At 40.4% G+C, this 20,307-nt stretch overlaps 2 protein-coding genes across 3 annotated transcripts; one reads left to right on the forward strand and one right to left on the reverse strand.

The window, feature by feature from the left end:
• The first annotated feature begins 4,108 nt into the window (after nucleotides 1-4,108).
• entpd5a (ectonucleoside triphosphate diphosphohydrolase 5a) lies at nucleotides 4,109-11,237 on the forward strand. Its single transcript, XM_067480651.1, has 13 exons — nucleotides 4,109-4,704; nucleotides 5,133-5,212; nucleotides 5,493-5,636; nucleotides 6,018-6,093; nucleotides 6,541-6,576; nucleotides 6,982-7,070; nucleotides 7,155-7,234; nucleotides 7,358-7,419; nucleotides 7,519-7,620; nucleotides 8,301-8,444; nucleotides 8,557-8,613; nucleotides 9,422-9,537; nucleotides 9,744-11,237. The coding sequence occupies exons 1-13, from the start codon at nucleotides 4,260-4,262 to the stop codon at nucleotides 9,825-9,827; spliced, it is 1,515 nt and encodes a 504-aa protein (XP_067336752.1). The 5' UTR covers nucleotides 4,109-4,259; the 3' UTR covers nucleotides 9,828-11,237.
• A 205-nt stretch (nucleotides 11,238-11,442) lies between these two features.
• On the reverse strand, nucleotides 11,443-20,250 carry coq6 (coenzyme Q6 monooxygenase). Of its 2 annotated transcripts, XM_067479097.1 has the most exons (12): nucleotides 19,873-20,250; nucleotides 19,441-19,575; nucleotides 17,940-17,998; nucleotides 15,996-16,122; nucleotides 14,423-14,553; nucleotides 14,222-14,329; nucleotides 13,961-14,023; nucleotides 13,746-13,853; nucleotides 12,886-13,088; nucleotides 12,580-12,695; nucleotides 12,126-12,292; nucleotides 11,443-11,583 (listed from the first exon to the last, which is right to left on the reverse strand). In XM_067479097.1, exons 1-12 carry the CDS (start codon nucleotides 20,072-20,074, stop codon nucleotides 11,554-11,556), a joined length of 1,449 nt encoding a protein of 482 aa, XP_067335198.1. In that variant the 5' UTR covers nucleotides 20,075-20,250; the 3' UTR covers nucleotides 11,443-11,553. The 2 variants fall into 2 exon arrangements, with proteins under 2 accessions (XP_067335198.1, XP_067335199.1); XM_067479098.1 differs by lacking the exons at nucleotides 19,441-19,575; nucleotides 19,873-20,250 and adding an exon at nucleotides 18,458-18,535.
• Nucleotides 20,251-20,307: the final 57 nt, after the last annotated feature.

Genomic DNA, 20,307 nt, shown 5'->3' on the forward strand with positions numbered 1-20,307 from the left:
CAAAAAGGCATTAGTTTTGCTAAGGGTATAGAAGGAGCTAAATGGAATTCAGCCATCATTATTTTATTTTTGAAAAATGGAAAAATCTGAGAAAGAGGCTTCACCAGTACCAACAACCAAAAGATAATGCCTTACATTAAAACTAAACCTTGTATTATTTGTCCCAACAATGGTCAGTTATTAGCTAATTTCTATTTTGCCCCGTTTGTCCTGGACTTTTAATATTACACATTATGGATTTGTACTCTGCACAGAAAAAAATCTGCCCATGGAATGGCCAGCCCCTGGACGAAAGCATTGCTATTTTTCGTTACCCATCACCTCAGAGCCTCTTCTGGACAGTGTCACCACAGATGACAAGCCAGAACATGAGCTGGTCTGTGCCTTTCCACACCCAGCCAGATCATCAGTCTGCATGCGTCACCCTTGCTCAGCCAGATTATTAGTTTACCTGCCCTCTACCAACCCCATCCACCGGGTTGTCCATCGTTTGGGACTTTTACAGAAGAGTCTGAGTTTCCTCAGCTGTCCTCTCCCCAGAGGGCTCTGGTCATTGTTGTCCTTGCCCTCCTGTTCTGTTCCACCCATCTGTCCTGCCTCCTCATTGACACAAGCAGCCTCTTCGTACTCTCTGGTCACTGACCACCGACATGTTCCTTCCACCTTAATTGGACTTTAGTCCGCACTTCTCTCCTGGTCCTCTGCTTTTCAGCTCTCAGACCTGAAGTTTTGCTCTGCCTTCCATCAGCCCATATGAAGCACACACCAGAACTCTTTATTTCACGTCACCCTGTTCAGTGCCTCCTGAAAATAATCATGTTGGCCCTCCTTTCTCCCTGCAGTACATGAACACTAACAATAAGTTGCATTATTCACCCAATAACACTTTGTCATATCATATGAAACATACACAAACACCAAATCTTACATTATTACGTACATTGCCGAAACTGGTAAATGCAAATGTTTGAGATTTTGTTGTCCATTTATGATTACAAGTCAATAAGATTGTGTGCAATTTATTTTCTTTCAGTCAGTTAATTGATTATTAAGTTCAGAGTTCTTACAAAGAATTGACGTTACAAATAGTGGCAGATTTGGTTCTTTCATGAGTTTCTCACGTCCCAATTAGCGCCTGCTTAATTTGATGGTCTTGTCTTAATTGACACTCATTTTCTTATTAGCATTTATTTTTTTGTACTTATCACTTTATTTCTTGGTTGACTCATACAATTTTTGTTCTGCTCGGCAACCTCTGGACTGACACAGAATGGCTGTATTTGTCACTTGTCTTGTAATTACAGTCTTCTCATGCTGGGCGCTATCAAACAGAATCTGTTTGCACATGATCTACTCCCACATGATGACATGAAATACATTTGGCTCTTGTCAGTGGTATTGTCCATGTTGTCCTGAAAAGAACTATGTGCTACTCGCTGCCATCCCCACTGTTGTTTTTTGCTGGAGTTTTGGGAAAACCACTAAGATTAACGTGAATGCAGTTGGCTTACATCCTCGAAGAAGCTCATCCAACAGAAACAATGTAAACTTAGAACAGGTCATAACTTAAGCTCAAAACCACTGAGTTCTCGCCATCATCATGTTCGGCTTTCTGCTGAAGCCTGAGAGTATCCAGTGTGTATTATTTATCAAACAAATAAGTAGATATCACAAAAGTGTTGGGTGTAGCTACTGTAAGCTCAATCATATAGGGTCGCTTTCTGCTCTGGCATCATGAACAGAGTTTGAAGACTAAATTTAAAGGTAATTACTATGACAGTGAGGAGAGAAAACTGAAATAACCCCGAGTGTTTCAAAGCTGTCATTATCATTGGAATTGTAATGACAAGGTTTGGGTCTCTTCAATTGACTTTTTGGGGTAGGACACCCACAAACATGGCATTCCTGAGGGTACCATTGCAGCATATTAATGATATATTGCACAGTGTAGATTACAATGCTGGGGTCCCTTTTCAAGCTTTACGGTTTCAGTAACTTGACCCCCCCCCCCCCCACTCTACTTCACATTTAAAACATTGTGTTTGTAATATGCTGTGTCATGTAGGGGCTCACTTTACATAAACTTTACATAGTTTCCAGTTTACATAACAGTGCACATTTTGATTAACATCCTATCATACTGTAATTGCACAGATTTCTATTGGATCACTTTATTGTATGTTGATTTAAAGTGAATGGTAATATTCAGAATTTAAAAAAAATGTAAATTTAAATGTAAATAAAATTTTACCTGGAAATCATATTGCATCACATTTTGATGGCAAAATAAAATTGCTGTGAGTAAAATATGATTCATCCCCTCAATGCTGAAAGGTGGATTGGTGTGTCTTAACACTGAACACACATTATCCATTTTTAATTGCAACATTAACCACAGCATGTGTCTCAACATTAAAAGCATAAACATAACAGCAATTTCAAAATGAATATTTTTGAAATCACATATTTATTTAGTTTTTATTTATCACATTATCACACTGTTAAGATGCAAACCAAGACATCTATGGCCACAAGTCAGGGAGAGGTCCTGCACATGTCCGCTTTGATAGGGGTGAACGACCATTCTGGTGAGCCACAGGGTTGACAAAAGTAGCCACAGTGTTTAGAAAAAAGCAAAGAGGAAAGAAAACCCAATATTTTTAGTCCAAATTACAGTGTTGGAACAGTGCTTTGCACAGTCAAGTGTCCTGGGAGTGGAATGGCATGATGGGTGAACACTGGTGCCAAGCCCCACCCTCCTCACATTGTCCTCTCTGTGGACTTCCTGTACTTTTGAGTGCCCATCTACAGGACCTCTGCCCTGCCTTTACCCTCTTGGCTGGGCTGGTGGATAGCCTCAATTGCCTGCTGTATGAGGTAAAAGAGACTCGTATCAGTCAGGGTTGGGACAATGTCAATTCTCCAGGGTTGCCTCAATTGCCCACTAGCCTTCTATTTCAGATCTATGTGTTTTTTCTGTTGATTCAAAGTGGGTGAAAAATATCACAGCCCGGTACAAATCTGAGTTCATGTAAGGTCTCTAAGTTGGACTTGCACTACTGAATGCAGGACAGTGGGATATCCTGTCCCTGCAGTTAAAGCCAGGAACTCTTACACATTATACGAGAAAGCATTAACTGATATGCTGCGACACGGCTTATGATGCTGTGTCACCCACCCACCTAGGGCAGAGAAACAGCCACTTTGTGCTTTTCATGCATTCTCCTGTGAAATGTGCCTTCTTGCTCAAATATTTTCCCTTGGAAAGCCTATCCTTAACACAGGGATAAGTGGGAGTGAGATGATTGCGAGTGACATTCTTTAAACCTTTATGCCAGTTGGAATGCTCACAATTGCATTTTTTAAGGTTGATGAAACTGCTGCAATATAGTGATTACTGCAGGATAACGAAGACAAGGTCAAAAGGATTTTTTTTTTATACACGCATGATTCATTTGAGCTACTGAACATGATTTAGTACATAATAAAAATTACCTATTTATCTAAACAGAGTCACATTTTGTTTTACACTTGAATAGAGTATTTTCTCTATTTTCTTTCATACAAAGCCCCATAGACGTAAATACACAACCTACCAGCTTTTTGTAAATAAATTGCATTTATGAATGTGTATTTACAACTGCTAAATAGAAACTTACATCACTCCTAATTTAGGCAGTAGCCAAAGTTGAGCACTTGTCCATGTCCATGAGAGTGCAGGGTGAAGGAATTTCTGAGGCAAGTTACTATGCAAGTCTTAAATACACCAATAAAATGTATTTTAAGACCGTTTCTTCTCAATTACTTCATGTGAGCCGCTTTGACTTCTTCTTTAAGGGGATTTTTGGGGGGCTTCAGAATAACCAGTGAAAATGAAGAGGGGAAGAACACAGCCAAAAATAATCCTCCTACTCCTCCTCTTAAAAAAAGGAAATCCTTATGGTAGGCAGGTAGTCAGCCTCCAGCTCAGCTCACAGGAGGGGTGGGGGTGGGGGAGACCTCTGATGGAGTTGGGATGGACCGCCACAGGATTGGTGGATGAATGCTCTCGGTGTGGCCCCATGCCAAGCCCTTATGTCTTTATATACTGTTAACAGATGACCGGACAGTCCCGAGTGTGCACCGCATCCACTCTGCCTCTCTCCATCTCCACTGCGCTCTTTCCAGGGCCTCTCTCACTCTTCTGCTCCAGCATCCACCAACTCTTTTTGTCCTTAGCTCCACTCTATCTGCTTTTTTCCCTCCAGCTGTGAAAAAGGATGGTCATGCCGAACCTGCTCCTCACTTTATCCGTGTGGCTTGTGGCTGGAAACCTCGTAGCACAGGCGACTTACTACCGGCACCACCGCTACGTCCCACACTTTTTCCGCTACCGGGAACACTCCGCCAACACAGAAAACCTCCTCCCTGATGTCTCCAATCCGGTGCCGGAAGTTTCACAGCCCGGCGTGCCGACCTACCCTGAGATCCCCGAGGTCTTCCACCCGGCACCTGAAGTCATCCACCCTATACCAGAAGCTTTCCATCCGGTCCCCGAAGTCGTGCATCCTGCACCTGAGCCTTACTACACACCTGAAGTTCACCAGCCGGTGCCAGAAGCCTTTTCCCGTGTCAGCACGATCCGGGTCTTCTTTGGGATCATGTTTGACGCTGGGAGCACAGGCACCAGGATCCACATCTATAAGTTCATCCAGAAAGACCCTAGTGAGTGCACCCCCCCCCCCCCCTCTCTCTCTCTGTCTCTCTCTATCTCTCTCTCTCTCTCACACACACACACAGACACACACACACTCTTTAAAGCAATAGTAGGGCTGTGCACATGCTGTTGGCTCCCACTCTGTCTGCTTGCTTTTAGATCATTCACTGTGTGATGAAAGAACACAGTGCATGGCTTAAAAACCTTTATTGCCCGTGTACTCTAGCTCAAGTGCAGTTTTTATTTGCCTGACTCAACTGTGTAGGAAGTAGACCTTTAAAATTAAACCAGGATGTAGGTGAAGTGTTGCACTCTAAACATAAGTTGTAAAATAAAATCTATTCTAGATATTCTGACGTTTCTTTTAGTATATCCCCAGATCCAGTATTTTAGTTAGTAGTATGGTTTATGATGTGCCCTCTGTCTTCTTTTTTAGTTGAGCTCCCAGTTCTGGACAATGAATTGTACCATGCAGTAAAACCTGGATTGTCTGCTTATAAGGACAACCCAGAGGAGGTATGTATGTGGGTTTAAACCATAACATATTATTAATTATCAGGTATATTAGGGAGTTGTTTAATGCCTGCAAACCACAAACCACTGGGATTTTCTTTGGGTTGGGTTCATGTGATGAACACCGTGTAATTAAAAAATGCTTCCCACTAATGCTGTCACAGCTGCCCACTCATGTCTGTTGTATTTGTGTAGTAAATACATTTCTTGATTTCAATAATATCATATCTTAATTTGTGCTTTCTGTACATTTTGCTTTCCGTCACTGCCATCTTTTTGGCAGGGTGGCAACAGCATTCGACAGCTGCTGAAGATTGCAAAGAAGACAATTCCAGAGGAGGAATGGAAGAAGACCCCAGTGGTCTTGAAGGCTACAGCAGGTCTGCGTCTGCTGCCTGAAGACAAGGCCAACGCTCTTTTGAAGGAGGTGAGGCACGTTTACTCTCTACCCTCAGACAGTCTGGCATAAACACCAACCGTCCCGCCAAGGAAAAGGATGAGAAACCACTAAGTGCTTACAAGTGTCTCTGAAAAAAAGACGGCAACTCTGCCCATTTGGTGGCTATCGTGTTACAAAAAACAGCTGTTGTGGGGTTGTGTGGAGTAACCATATTTGTCATTTAAAGTATTAAATCTAGGCTACTGTTCCAACCATGCTTCTGGTTGATTTATCTGTCACTCTAAAGCAGAACAGACACAAGTTTGTTTTCCACAGCCTGGATAGATAATATCCCACCAAAAGTAGAACATTTAGCTGTGTAATTTAGTGTAATTTGATTAACACATTGGTGATACTTGTGTTCTGCAGGTGAGAGAGGTATTTGATGAGTCCCCTTTCTTTGTGCCAAGTGACAGTGTTTCCATCATGAATGGAAAAAATGAAGGTATGTTATCTTTTAATAGTCTGTTGCCAATTTGTACACAAAACACAAAATATTTGGTCCTTTTTGGCTGTGATGTAGCATCTCACAATACGTGTTTCATTGTTATTTTTAATTATGTTACTACTTTGTTAGCACAAATAAATATGTCAGCGTGAGTCCCTCTCCTACAGCCAATATGTTATGTTTCATCAAAGTATGGTGCATTCATTATCCTCACTTTATCACCTCAATAACTTGACATGCGAGACAACTCTAATTTCCTGGTCTAGTCTGGAATCCTACGTGTTAATTAAACCACCTCTGCTACTTTAATAACGGCCTAATGAATGAGAATAGGGCTTAAAATCAACTCCAGTTTATTTATGTGAACATGTCTGAATGAGAACATTTACTATCACTTCTCAGGTTTTTGCTAATGCAGACACTTTCACCCATGTGTTGTTTTAGGAGTCCTTGCCTGGGTCACGGTGAACTTCCTTACAGGTAAGACATTGCTTGGGTTTTACTATGGTGGTGTTAGTGGTCAGCAGGCTCATATCTGAGGCTCCAGTGTACACAGAAGCCCAACAGTGAAAGAGTCTTGTCTCCTGTCTGTGGTTATGAGCTTGAATCACTGGGCCTAAACAGGTTGCCAAAACAGGCAATATTTCCTCTTGTTTTTCACACACCTATGGTACCATCCAATGTATTTTCTTCAACAACATTAAGCTTGAAACCAGAAAGATGTCTGCCCTCTAGCTTGGTGCAGACATAATCTGTATCCAAACTAAAATTAGCAATACGTACACAAAACAACAGAGTATACTTTGTCGTTGCAGTGATTATACACCATGTCATAAGTTTCCTTCACTCCATGTGATATTAGAACTTTCTACTTGCTTGCCAAAGGTCACTTGTATTCCAACACGAGGAGGACAGTCGGGATCCTGGACTTGGGCGGAGGATCCACACAGATCACATTTCTTCCCAAGTCAAAGGTGAATTAAATATTTTATTTGGTAATGTCTATATTAAAATATCTCAAAAAACACACAGCTAAACTTTAGTTGTTCATCCAACAGAAAACTGTGCAGTCTGCTCCCCCCACTTACATCGCTAAATTCAACCTGTTCAACCATACATACCAACTGTACACACACAGGTAAATAACACATTCTTGAAGGATTTGGGTTGGCCCATGAAAACTCACCTATTAACATTCTGCAGAGTAAACGTACATATCCATCTAAAGACTTAACATACTTTTTATGTCATCATCAAATAGCTATCTTGGAAATGGACTGTTTGCGGCTCGACTGGCAACTCTTGGAGCACTAGGAGCTGATGGTAGAGTATCTAGTATTTTAATCACCTCTAATTGGCACTGGATATTATTCGTTTCTTGATTGGAAGATGGCAAATTGTTTTTTGTTATTGTTTTCATAGGTCTGGATTGGAAGGTCTTCACTAGTTCCTGCCTCCCGAAAAAGTTCAGAGAAAATGTGACTTTTGGAGGAACAACCTACAAAGTTAGCGGGATTCCTGACGGTAAGATAAAAGCACTCGGAGGTTTGGATTGCTTTCCCACTGCCTTGGATTCAGTGATAGTTGCATTCCTTTCTTGACTCCAGAACACAATGGAGTACAGTATAATACAGTCTCACATGAGAACATTTATCCGCTGAAATTTCAGCAGCCTTGGCGCCAAATGCATGTTTTGTCATTCTCTCTCTCTGTCTTCCCTCTTGAACAATTATACTGCACTCAACCTTGTATTTAAATGAAAAGAAAACTGTCAGTTAACTTCACAAATAAGACAGCCTCTCCCATACCACAGCCGAGTAGCCAAAAGATGCTGGGCTTGTCCCTGAGCTGTTATTTTTTTGTGTAATGAGCGGCTTGATCTGGACCGCTCACAATTATGTGGTAAAAATAGACAGCCCAGCAGGGCAGCACTAAGTGTCTCTGTTGTCAGCACATGGTTTTGCCGGCACAGTTGAACCAACCATACCCATGGGGTTGTGTGAAACTTGTTCTTCTGGGGGTTCCCTTGTATATTGTCTGGTGAGCCCCCTGACTGAGCTTAAAGTGAAATTCTACCAAATGCATTCCATCCACATTTGCCTTCGTGCATCTTAACTCATACTTCACTCCACATTTTAAATTATTTGATTAAATTGTTCTTTAACAAAAATACATGGTCTACCTGTTTTCCTCCATTTCTTCAGGCTATGCAGGGTATAAGCTGTGCTACTATGAGGTGATGAAGGTAATCAAAGGAATAGTGCACCAGCCTTATGAATTGAAGGGCAACAGCATCTTCTATGCCTTCTCCTACTACTTTGAAAGAGCGGTGGAATCTGGCCTCATTGGTGAGTGGGCAGAGACGAAAGAGTCACCTTCCAGTGCCATTATCTTTCATGCTAATTATCATCTTTTGCACAAAATGGGTATTCAAATTGTATGTTTGCTTTTTCTGCATAGATGCCAGTCGAGGTGGTATGGTTGAAGTAAGAGATTTTAAAAAGAGAGCTAAGGAAGGTAAGTGTTACATGTTATCTTCTCTAGGGTTGGATAAACTTGTGTAGGAAACCAACAATCTTACAAGTTATATATATGTCAGTTTTCTACCCACTGAAACTTGAGGAAAAATATTCTATGCTAACAGAAATAGCAGCAAAGACTTGTATGTGCACAAAACAAATTATACTAAACTGGCACAAAAAAAGATATTTATTACAACATTTAAATGTAACTGATTATTTTGATCATATGTGTTATGGAGACATATTATAGGACCACTTTTGTTCATAGAATAAATATATTTTCACATTATTATAAAATAATTTTCTTGTTTAACGAATATACACTATGCTTATCAGCTCAACAATTCTTAGGGTAATGAGCTCAACAAATGTTGAGCTGTCTGCTTCAACTTATAACAAGGAAGGAGACGTTCTTATGTTTTGAGAACACTGTCACATGTATTGAAGAACAAGTACTGTATAGCTCAGGCTGGGTTGGCAGCTGTCCTGAAGATGTCTGGGCCAGGCAGGAGGGCACCTGACAGCCACACACCACCTGAGGGCTGACACATACTAAAACAGACACACACAAACTGAGCACCACCACCCACCCGCAGCCTTGTGCTGACCCTTTGCCAATTTCCTTGCACCTCCCTGTTTATACAGCCAAACAAAACAGAAAGGTCATCTTTTAATCATGTAGCACAGGGGTTAGAAGTTTTTTCTTTTTTTTTCTATATTAAATGGCACATGATTCTGTTGTTGCTGATGCACCAAATGCTTTGTCAGTTTTATGTGATACCTGTGGCTTTTTGTGTTTACAGTGTGCAACAAAATGACCAAATACCGCGCTATCAACCCCTTTCTCTGCATGGATATGACATACATCACTTGTCTGCTAAAGGAGGGCTTTGGCTTCAAGGACAGCACTGTGCTGCAGGTGAGTTAATCAGAGCCAAGTTACTATAGGAGTCAATGAGATAATAGCTGCAACACTGAATTGTAAAACCTTCATATTTTGTGTCTTTAGTGCATTTGACAAGACTTAAACAAAAATTTTTTTTCGGTAAGAGTAAGAGTTTAGTATGTTCAGGACATGCTTCTTTCTGGTTTTCATTGAGAACCTACTCTTACTCTGTCCAACAGCTAGCCAAGAAGGTAAACAATGTGGAGACAAGCTGGGCCCTCGGGGCAACATTTGACTTCTTTAGAAACCTCAACATTCACTAAGGACAGCTCACTGTTGCTGCAGCCGGCACTGAGAGGGACAGTTTGTCTCTGTGGGTCTTCCCTTCCTATATCACCCTCGATCACCCTGTCCCCTCGCAGACACACCCAGTCCCACCACACTTCCTGACTCACCATGCCCCTCCTCCTTTCCTCAACCTCAGCACCCTGCAAACACTCCAAGAACTGTTGAAAAAAAAAAATCACTATATTTTTATAAGGCCAGCTATTTCTACTGTATGTTGAGCTCATGACTAGTGGGCTGACTTTATTTTTGTAAAACGTTTACATTTTCTAGCTACACATGGGTGTCTGATCTGAAATGTCATTGTCAATTACATGGAAAGTGTGTAGGGGTTAGTCTAAAAGTAATACAACCAGTCATGGGTTTTTGGTGCTTACTGTGGTCCTGTGCGCACTGTACAGAACAGTAGCAAGCCATGAAGAGAGTAGTTGATAAAACTGCGACCATAATTGTCTTTCTAAAATGTTGTAAATCAGTCTTTTTTATTCTAGCAGGAAATTATAATACGGGACCTTAATTTGCCCTTGTCTTCACACAACTTAGAGAATATTTGAAATAGAGCAGGATTTCATTTTCTTCAACTTTGCACAAAACACTTTAATTGCAGCTATTGTAGCTAAGACACAATCAGCTGCTCTGATGTTGTGACCTCAGTAAAAGGTATATTCAGTACTTGTGTTGAATTAGCCATAACTCAGGGGGGACAGGCAAAGAGAGCTCTGTTGAGTTATAACCTCTTACAGACTGTCCTATGGCTGTTGGGTGTATGAGGTCAATGCTTGTATTCTCAAAGGTCAGCCATTATTGCTCGTTTTGTCTAGTGTGGCTAAATTGTTGAGGCCCCAGGTCCGAACTGTACTTCAGACTAGCAACAGAACAACCTCTCATCATGGGTTAATAGTACATCCCACAGCATAATTTACTAATATATTTATCTAAAATATAAATGATACATAAATATATAGAAAATTAAAAGCCAAGATTCCTTCACTTCTTGCTGGTTGCTCAAAAACATGAGTAATATGGAAAGGAAATGAAATATTGAATAATTTTTCTTGTGAATATTTAAATACATTTACCTAGAATATTTTAATCTAATATTAACTCTTGAACTTTATGCATACCTGCTCTCTAATCCACGCCTTGCTGTGTGATTATTCAAGATGTTCAATTACTACTGCTGTATATACATAATGTAAACTTATATTATTAGTCAAAGAATTTGACAGGAACTGCTTTTACATTGCAAAACCTTTTTGCTGCAGAATTGCTCAGAAATGCCTCATCAATATAAATAGCCTGATATCTGATATGTAAAATGTTTTTATTAAATCTAGTGAAATAAGTGTATACTGTACATATATGTTTTAATAAAACACAAAAATGTGCTTTGTGTATAGTTTGTATCATTTGTTTAGCGAAGACTAAGGGCTGTACTTCTTGCATAACTTCCACCTTCTCTAAATTGTTCTCTAACTTGTATCAATAAATCAATTCTAAATAGTGTTTTAATACGCTCTGGACAGCTGAAAATTAGTGCTCTATTATTCATGTGGATTTATTTTGCACCAAAGCAGACACAATGAAAGAAAATCAAAGAGTAAAATAAATCTTATTTATTTTAATTATTTTACATTCACAATGTTTAAATACTTTAAAGCTGGTCACTGGAGAGCCATCAATGACCACTGCATGACCGATGCATCACTTGCTTGCAAATGCCATGATCTGCTCCTGCAGAGGGAAACAAGACATCAGCTCAACGCTGTAAACTTTTTATCATGCTGACCAAGATGTAAGTACAAAAGATCTCTATACAGGATCTTTAAACTAGTGAAATCGCAGCATTTAATATTGAGAAGATGTCCATTTTACATTTTTAAGTGCCTCCAAAGAGAAATGCCTTTACAAACAGTTACAGTTGTGTTGATCTGAATCACTTAGTAGGGAATAAAGTCATTTCACATGAGCGGTTGGTAATAAAAGGGGTGTGAAAACACAAGCCAACACCACTGTCCGCTGCCCCAGAGCCAGCCCTGCACCCCACCCACACACTTTTGGTAACACTAAATTTGGGGCTAAACATAGATGCCATAGCAGTAGGTTCAGAACCCTGAAAATTATAGAGGTTGCTAAAAAGAAGCTCGGTGTAATCAGAAAAGAGGGTGGAGGTAGAGCTCAGGTTTGACAGGTGGTTGATATTATCTGAGCGATCGTCACTGGGATGTACAAGAGCATATGTTTAGAGGATTGAAGCCAGAAGAGAGGTACCTTACTTTTAGTGCTGGGAGCATGTTGGTGGCCTGCAGACCAAAGGCGCGTAGGAGAACCACAGGAGCAGAGTTAGTGGAATAAAGGCGTTTCATGAGGTCAATGGCAGCCATCATAGGCAGATTGTGTCGCTGGCGTTCAGTTTCATATTGTAGTAGGTGCTGCATTGCTCCTGCACCAACGATAAGAAAACAGGCATATTTTGAGCTTGTGTAAAGTCATAATGTGATTTTAACTTCATTTAACAGATAAAAAATACATGTAATGTTTCTTTAGAAAATGTAATCTTTTATGTTAAACAGCGTATATTTAGTTACTGCCAGAATGAGCGTGAAAATATCAAACAAATGAACTTCACATGAACAGTGTGCGCTCGGACAGGACCTACGGAAAAGAGCTTTAGGGGAACACATGGTGTTGTAATTGCAGAATTTGTGTCTGTTTAAGTTTCTCACTAACCAAGGTCCTTTCCATTAAAAGCTGCCTGGCTCAGAAGATGTGTGAGGCAAACCACATCCCCAAAGCCCAGGTTGGCTCCCTGACCCGCCAAGGGATGTACACGATGGGCTGCATCCCTGTAATGACAAACATTTTCTCTACTATCCAAATGCAATCAGTGCATGGTATGCTATTTTATGTTCAGTGTATCTTGCATGGGAAGAAAGAGATAATGTGAGTAAGCAAACAGTTAACAGCTCAAAAGCTGATTTTAGGATCACATTACACAATTTTGTGTAGGCCATAATGCTCAGCATACAGTCTTACCCGATTAGAGCTACTCTGTGCCTAATGTACTCTGATGCATGACCCATGCCGAGAGGGAACATGACCCGGGTCTTTGGGCCAATCCCTGCCACACTTGGAGGGAGCTGTCGAGGTGAACCTGCAGATGGCATGATGGCTGACAGTCCGCTTCGGAACAAAGAGCCAGCCGTCTCAATCAACTCCGACTGGTTTTCATTATTCCACTATCAGTGCATACGCAGACAGGCGACACAGAAACATATTCACAGAGGATGAGAAATGTGCAAGAGAGAGAAAATAGACATTATGCCTTTAAATAGACAAAGAAATTAGCTGACATAGTAGCAAAGCTGAACTCCAGGCCAGCGAAAGTGTTTTTTCCCCTCCCTAACTGACTGATTTGGCAGTGAGCCAAGCTAATTAAAAGATGATGCCGGCCAGGCTATGCAGTTGAATTAGCTCTGTTTGAAAAACATTCCATGCAGTAATGGTCGACACTGGGAGACCACAAGTTTAATTAGCAAACCAGGCCTGAAACCAAACGTGACTCAACCGTGGTGACCCCGTCCATCAGCAGGCCCAGTAAAAATAGCCCGCATGGGAAAAAGGAGTTTCTCCAAAACATAAAAAAAGAGAGGTATCAATTCCACAGAGAAATATTAGTGTTGTAGAAAGTTTGGGCAAAACAATGACAATTTTGTTTGTGTGACTCACTGGAAACAGCTCAACATGTGAGTATTGAGTGAGTCAATGGAGAACCCATACAATACTCATACGGTTCACTGCACTCAAATGCAGAAATGTTGCAGCATCTTAGAGACAGATGTAGAATATGACTGCAAACACAACATCTGCAGTTTAATAGTGAGAGTGCTACTTACGAAGGCAGAGTTGATGGCGTCGACGAAGCTCTCCTCATCCAGCTCCAGCAGCTCCTCTGCGAGCTGATGACTGGTTGACCACACCAGAGAGCTCTCTGTGTCTGACAGCTGCAGTGCAAAGAGCATGAACACTGAAGCCTTATCAAATACTTATGTCACAGGGGGATATTCTGCAACAAGTACTACTACTACAGTAAATAATGCAGATATATTACCGGTAACATTGCAATGGGTCCTGTTGGGAGGAACCTCTGCCATGCAACATTGTTCTCTGTGGGCTGTCCAACACATAAATTAAATATTCCACTGAATATTCTTTGGTGTTGCATTGTATTGGTAAAGTTTAATTACATATATCGCACATGAAAACAAGATATGGTTGTATTGTTCTCTGCATGCTAAAAGACGACAATAAAAATAAGGGCGACATTATAAAAAGTATTAAGAATTATAGGCTATGTCTATGTGATCCTCACTTCTGATAGGTGCAGCACAGCAACCACAGCCGATTGGTCATAATTCCATTTGACTGTGGGTATCCCTAATTCCTGCCTAACCATTGAGTTTGGTCCATCTGCACCAATCTGAAAAACATATGAGAAAAAGGAAAACAGTAAAAACCAAAACAGACAAGCACAGATGAACCAGTATTGGTAATGTGGTGGAATAAAACTGACCAGCAGCTTAGTCTGAAAAGTTTCTCCGCTGGTCAACGTGACCTGGACCCATGGGATTGACTCTGCAGTGTGGTGGGGCATGGGCCACGTATATTTCACCACCTTGGACCTGTACTTAACTTGCACGTTGTCTGACAAAAACATAAAAGTGGTGACTACAAAGGCAGCAGAGAAACAGCGTTCCTTAAAATAAAAAGGGTTTTGCACAACAAAGGGATCAACCTTGGCCCTGTGTGTTTATCATCATGCTAAATCAGTGCTTTGCTACTTTTTCCTTCAAAAAACAAGAGGATGGTTTTTGCTGCAGCCAAAGTGGTGGATGATCCATAAACCACCTAATAAAACACCACTGGTTTTCCTCCCTGGAACATGGTGGCTGCTGAAGTTCATATTTGACAACCTTCTTAATGGTCTTGGCCTGCCACATCGCAATGACTAATAGTGTTTATCTACAAAAACACTATGCCACACTTTACACATGCTGCCAGTTTGTTGGACTTTACATGAAACTGCTCCTTTTCCTGAAATATCAGCAGTTGCTCAGCCCAAACATGAAAGAATCCTAAGTTACACTGGCCCATGTCGACTTGGAGCAGGATCAATCCACATAACGGCTACCGGTTCCTCATCACAAATGTCAAATGTTGGTTTGCAGTGATTGGAGAGGAGGGTTGTGTTAAAAACAGCTGGCAGAGAAAAAACTTTTCACATACAGCATCATGAGCATAATAACACCACGGCTAAAATGAGAGAAGAAAGAAACGGACAAATGAGAGGCACATGAGGCAAAAACGTGCTATAACCTCACATACTTGTTTGGTGCACAATGTTGAAAACCGTTTATAAATACAGCACTTTAACTGTCAAGCACATAGCAGGGCTAAGTTTTATTTGCGAACCTCACAAAAGTTGGTCTAACATTGGCAGCAATACAGCATTATAGACTGTCAGCACTTTAGGGTGTTAAGAGGTGGCAAAGCTTGGAAGCACATGGCAGCTTTAAATAGGTCACTGGATCACTTCACGTGTCCATAGAGGGGGACAGAGCTTTGCAGTTCCCAAAATGTGAGCTTTTAATGACATTACAGGAAAAACATGGATGATTCCAAAAGCTTAAATTGTCTTTAAAAACCGTCAACAGGGAAGAAAGAACAAATAAACAGAGTCTGTGGGCAGGATTGTAAAAATGCGGTGGTATTAGGTATAAATGTCCATCAGGCAGATGCAGCAAATGGTAAATGGTAAAGCGCTTTTTCTACCTATTGGCACTCAAAGCGCTTTACACTGCTGCTCATTTACCCATTCGCCCTCACAATCGTACACACTCACACGGGGGAGCTGCTATGCAGCTGGCCAACACTCACCGGGAGCAACTAAGTTGGGGTTCAGTGTCTTGCTCAAGGACACTTTGACATGTGACCGGAGGAACCTGTGATCCAACTAACAACTGTGGGATTGGTCGACAACCGCTCTACCTCCTGTGCCACGGTCGCCCCAAGCAGGAATCAAGAGGTTGAGCAGATCATGGATACTGTGTGGGGATTCATGCTTCAATCATAAGTGCGGTGCTTACCGGACAGACTGTCCAGCTGTTTAGTGAGTGCAGCCACAACGATGTCGTTTTCCACGATATATGCCATCTCATCCTGGAGATTCTCCTTATCGAATGTGATCAGGGCATCTGAGCAGGCATCCCAAACCTAAATGAGACACCCATTATGCCTGTGGTCTATGAATCTATCCTTAAATGCATCCCCTCTACCTATATATAGCTGGGCAAAGAAGGGCTACTCCACTGAGCTAAACACATCAAAGTTGTTATCTGCTGTCAGAGCTTGGCGCAGCCTGCGTACTCTACTTATAAACCAAAAGTGATGAGGGTCACAAACATTCATCTGGCTGGGCTGCGGACTTCATCTTAATGTTGCTCTCTGAGGTGTAGGACCAAATGACATTTTGCCATTTGCATTTTTGCAAACATTTGCTAGGAAACTCAAATAACAAATGACACGTTTGTGAACATTACAGAGAGAGTCAATATTTACCCACAACCAAAAGTGGCTGAATGTGATAGTTTTAGGCTACTGTAATTTCAACCCTTTTAGAGTTACACACGAGGGGTTGAAAACTGTTTGTACAAGGTTAATCCTCTCCTGGGTTTTAACTATGGTGACACAACCCATCATTGTGCCGTAATATGCTGCTGCACTACTTTTTTCCCCAATTGCCATAAAGTAGGGGGGCATACCCTACAGAAAACCACAAATGGCTGTGGCTTTGCAACTTGTGATAGTGGTTGGGAATAAAGATTTACTGGGACCAGCCCAAAAATGGTTTGGTTTTGTTTAATGCGGGTTGAAATGATGCAACTTTGGGGTAGAATGAGTTGCTACTTTTACAAACACTGCACTTTCTTGCAACTTTATAGAGGAAAATGTAGGTGCAAACTATGCCTTAAAAAACTGTTTCTGTTTCAAATCCAAACACCAATGCTTATTATATTTAAGGTGAGATAGTATTTTATTGCAGGGAAAGAATGTTATTTAGAGTTGACCTGTAGTATATACTTTTCAGTGCTATTGCTGAGATGTATATGATGGGAGACTCAATGGGCAAACAACCTAAAAATGTGGTAGCAGAGAGAAGGCATAATGGGAGAGGTACACTACCATAATCACTGTAAAGCACTGCATGATGACATTTTAGAGACAAACCCTGTGGCTGAGTGTTTGGTACACATCAACCACATCTAACAAAAGGGACTGAGCCTGCACCCACAGCCGTAAAGTGGGTTCACTTTGCAGCAAACAACCACCCTCCTAATCTTTCATCTTCTTGCCGTTGTTCATATGAATCTTCATAATTAGAAGGTGTGGGAAATGAATACCAATTTGAAAATGTTGAAATGATTTACTGTTCATAGAAAACATGGCTTTAATAAATAAAACATGCATGGTTGGAAAGCCATCTAGTAATCAGAATATGCCAGGAAATGGTCTTTTTTAAGTATACCTTGTGTTCTTTGGCATTTGGTATATCACAGATGTTGCAAAGCTACTGAAAAGGCCATAAATTGCACAGAGGAATGACCAAATTGCTTGTTACATGAAACCACTGTTTGCCATTTTAATTTGAACAATTACATACCATATACATGATTATATGATACAGTATTATGTTGCTTGTTCATTAAGCTGACTGACTGAGTAGAAGCGGAGTATCAGAGTTTTCTCTCCACAAATTGTATATCTGTTTGATTGATGGATGACAGAAATACATACACTATGCCAGAAAATCAGAAAGTCTGGAGTTCATATTCAGAAAAACTCAAGTTATGTAAGAGATGGATTTTGCTCAGTATTCCAAGAAGAGTTGAGTTATTTTTATTTGTCTTAAAATTATACTTCTCTGAACTTTTGACATGGCAGTAGAATGGTACTTATTGAACCTTTGTGTTACACAGATGCATAAAGCAACTTTATGTACTTTATGTATGTAGTACTGAAGATCAACATACCTGCATCTTTTTATATGGCTTGTACCTCATCTTTGTGACGTGCTCCCACGCTCCAATACCTGTTCAAAACAATTACAATCCTAATTCAATGCAACAATAAGTGTATGACAAATAATCCTAGTCATACTTTGAAAGTCAAAATATTATTTCAGCTAATTCTAACAAATAAAAAAGAAGAGCATGCATTAACATATTAGCCAGAGTAGGAAAAAAGTAGTTGTTTCCAGACTTGGTGATAAGAGTTAAGTCTGAGCTGCACTGAGCAAATTTTGGCTGGACTGGGCCGACTGAGACTTTGGTTTCCATCTGATTAAAATAACACCACACTGTGCTTTGTTTGCAGCGTATTACAGCACTTAACTTTTCCAAATTTTGTTATGTTACATCCTTATTCCAAAGTGATTCAAAGTCTACAAAGTCTACAAACAATACCCCATAATAACAATGTGAAAGATGTTTGTTTTAAATCATTGCAGATATATTAAAAATTAAAAATGAAATAAATCACATGTACATACAGTAAGTATTCACTGCCTTGCAGTAATTGAGCATCTCTGGAGAGATCTGAAAATGGCTCTGCACTGATGCTCAAATCCAACCTGATGAAGCTTGAGAAGTACTGCAAAGAAGAATGGGAGAAACTGGCCAAATATAGGTGTGCCAAGCTTGTAGCATCATATTTAAAGAAAAAAAAATGAGGCTGTAATTGGTGCTAAGCAGATTTTGTTTTGTTTTTTATTTTTAATAAATTTGCAAAGTATTCAAACAAACTTTTTTAGCATTCCCATTATGGGGTATTGTTTGTAGAATTTTGAGGAAAATAATACATTTGCTCACTGAATCTGGTTAAATATGGATAAACAAATGTGTACACATTACATTGACATGTGGCTAGAAAAGAACTAGGAATTGAACCACTGACCCTACAGTTTATGGATATCTACTCTACCAACTGAGCACGCTGTTAAATTTCATGCAACAACAAAACAAAATCAGATCTGGACAGATGGACATATTGTGCTATTTAATGGATTCGGAATCGGAGGTGATCATTTACAGCAAGGAACATATTTCACAGACAAGTCCACCAAGCTCAGCTAAAGTTACTTGGTCTGAAATCCTTGACTCACTGTGTTCCTGTCTTCCAAAAAACAAACCTTGAGAGAGATAAATTAATTAACAGTTTAGGCTTTAGGCCACTCACATCCTTTAATTAGAAAAAAAACCATGGTGTCATAAAAAAATTCCAGATCTATCAGATGATAAACATTATGGTCACATTTGATCCCTGAACTTTGGTGACTAGACAGGTTCCCTGGCAGTCATACTAGACTAGAACAACTTTCTCAGAGGAAGAAAGTGCATCACCACCTAAACCGCTGATATATTTTCATCCATGGCATAGAAAGCCCTTTTAAATGTATAAATCCTTGGAAAACACTGTAAAACCCAATGTAATGGTGCCACTACTAAGGTTGGAAGAATGTACAAAATACTGTACCACTGAGGAGGGTTGCAGACCCTAGACTGATAGAGCTGACTCTGGTGCTGTACGCATCTGGGACCTTATCCATCACTTTCTTGTTGCCCGCTTCAAGCAGCAGAATCTTCTTACCCACCAAGTTGGGATCCATCCCTGTCAAGAGTAAATCCTGCATTTAAATGACTCCACATGTCAAAGATTAAAAGATTAGATCTTAAAAGTGTATAAATACAGTAGCATTCATGCTTAGAATATTGTAGTGTTAAATTGTGGAATATGGGATCTTTTTCATATTAAGCCATATCTAAGTGTTGTTTTGTTAATCTCTACAGATACACAGGTTTGGGCAAGTATCAAAGGACTACCTTTCATTTTTATTTGTTCAGGCTATTAATGTTTACTCTTAGTCTCGCACTAAAAAGTGGTTAGTAATGAGAGGGTATCACTCACCAAGGGAACACGTCATTGCAGCTCCAACCATCCCTCCCCCGGATATAATAACATCATAAACATCATTCTTGCAAAAATCGTTTCCCTCTTTTGCAAACACTAATCCTCGCCTAAATATTCTTATAGCAGACACATGCTTTTCTGTAATAAAACACCGGCCAAGTCCGTTTAAGGCCAGAGTCGCCTTTGAGACTTTGTGCATGGCTGTGTGCTTACTCTTTGGACGTATGGAAAAAGCCTCGCGTTTAATGAAAGAACTGAAGACACCTCCGAAGTGTAAATACGTTCATAAGAAAATCAATTCGACGTTTCCCCTTGAATGTGTCCTAGTAAAAGCAACTATGTCCCTTCTCTTATCCAGCCATGTTGTGTTGACAGGCGCTCTCGGAGACGTATTTCCTGTTTCCTGTCCAATCAGAGAAGACGTCAGTCGCT

Source organism: Channa argus, chromosome 16, assembly GCF_033026475.1.
Source record: "Channa argus isolate prfri chromosome 16, Channa argus male v1.0, whole genome shotgun sequence".
In the NCBI taxonomy this organism is placed as follows: domain Eukaryota; kingdom Metazoa; phylum Chordata; class Actinopteri; order Anabantiformes; family Channidae; genus Channa; species Channa argus.

Coding starts and splice junctions, on each gene's coding strand:
- entpd5a (XM_067480651.1), top strand. CDS start 4,260: ATGGTCATGCCGAACCTGCTCCTCACTTTATCCGTGTGGCTTGTGGCT. Junction 5,213..5,492: donor ATAAGGACAACCCAGAGGAG/GTATGTATGTGG, acceptor TCTTTTTGGCAG/GGTGGCAACAGCATTCGACA. Junction 8,445..8,556: donor GGTGGAATCTGGCCTCATTG/GTGAGTGGGCAG, acceptor TTTTCTGCATAG/ATGCCAGTCGAGGTGGTATG.
- coq6 (XM_067479097.1), bottom strand. CDS start 20,074: ATGCACAAAGTCTCAAAGGCGACTCTGGCCTTAAACGGACTTGGCCGG. Junction 14,024..14,221: donor CTGTGCTGCACCTATCAGAA/GTGAGGATCACA, acceptor TGTGTTGGACAG/CCCACAGAGAACAATGTTGC. Junction 13,854..13,960: donor GACCCATTGCAATGTTACCG/GTAATATATCTG, acceptor TTTGCACTGCAG/CTGTCAGACACAGAGAGCTC.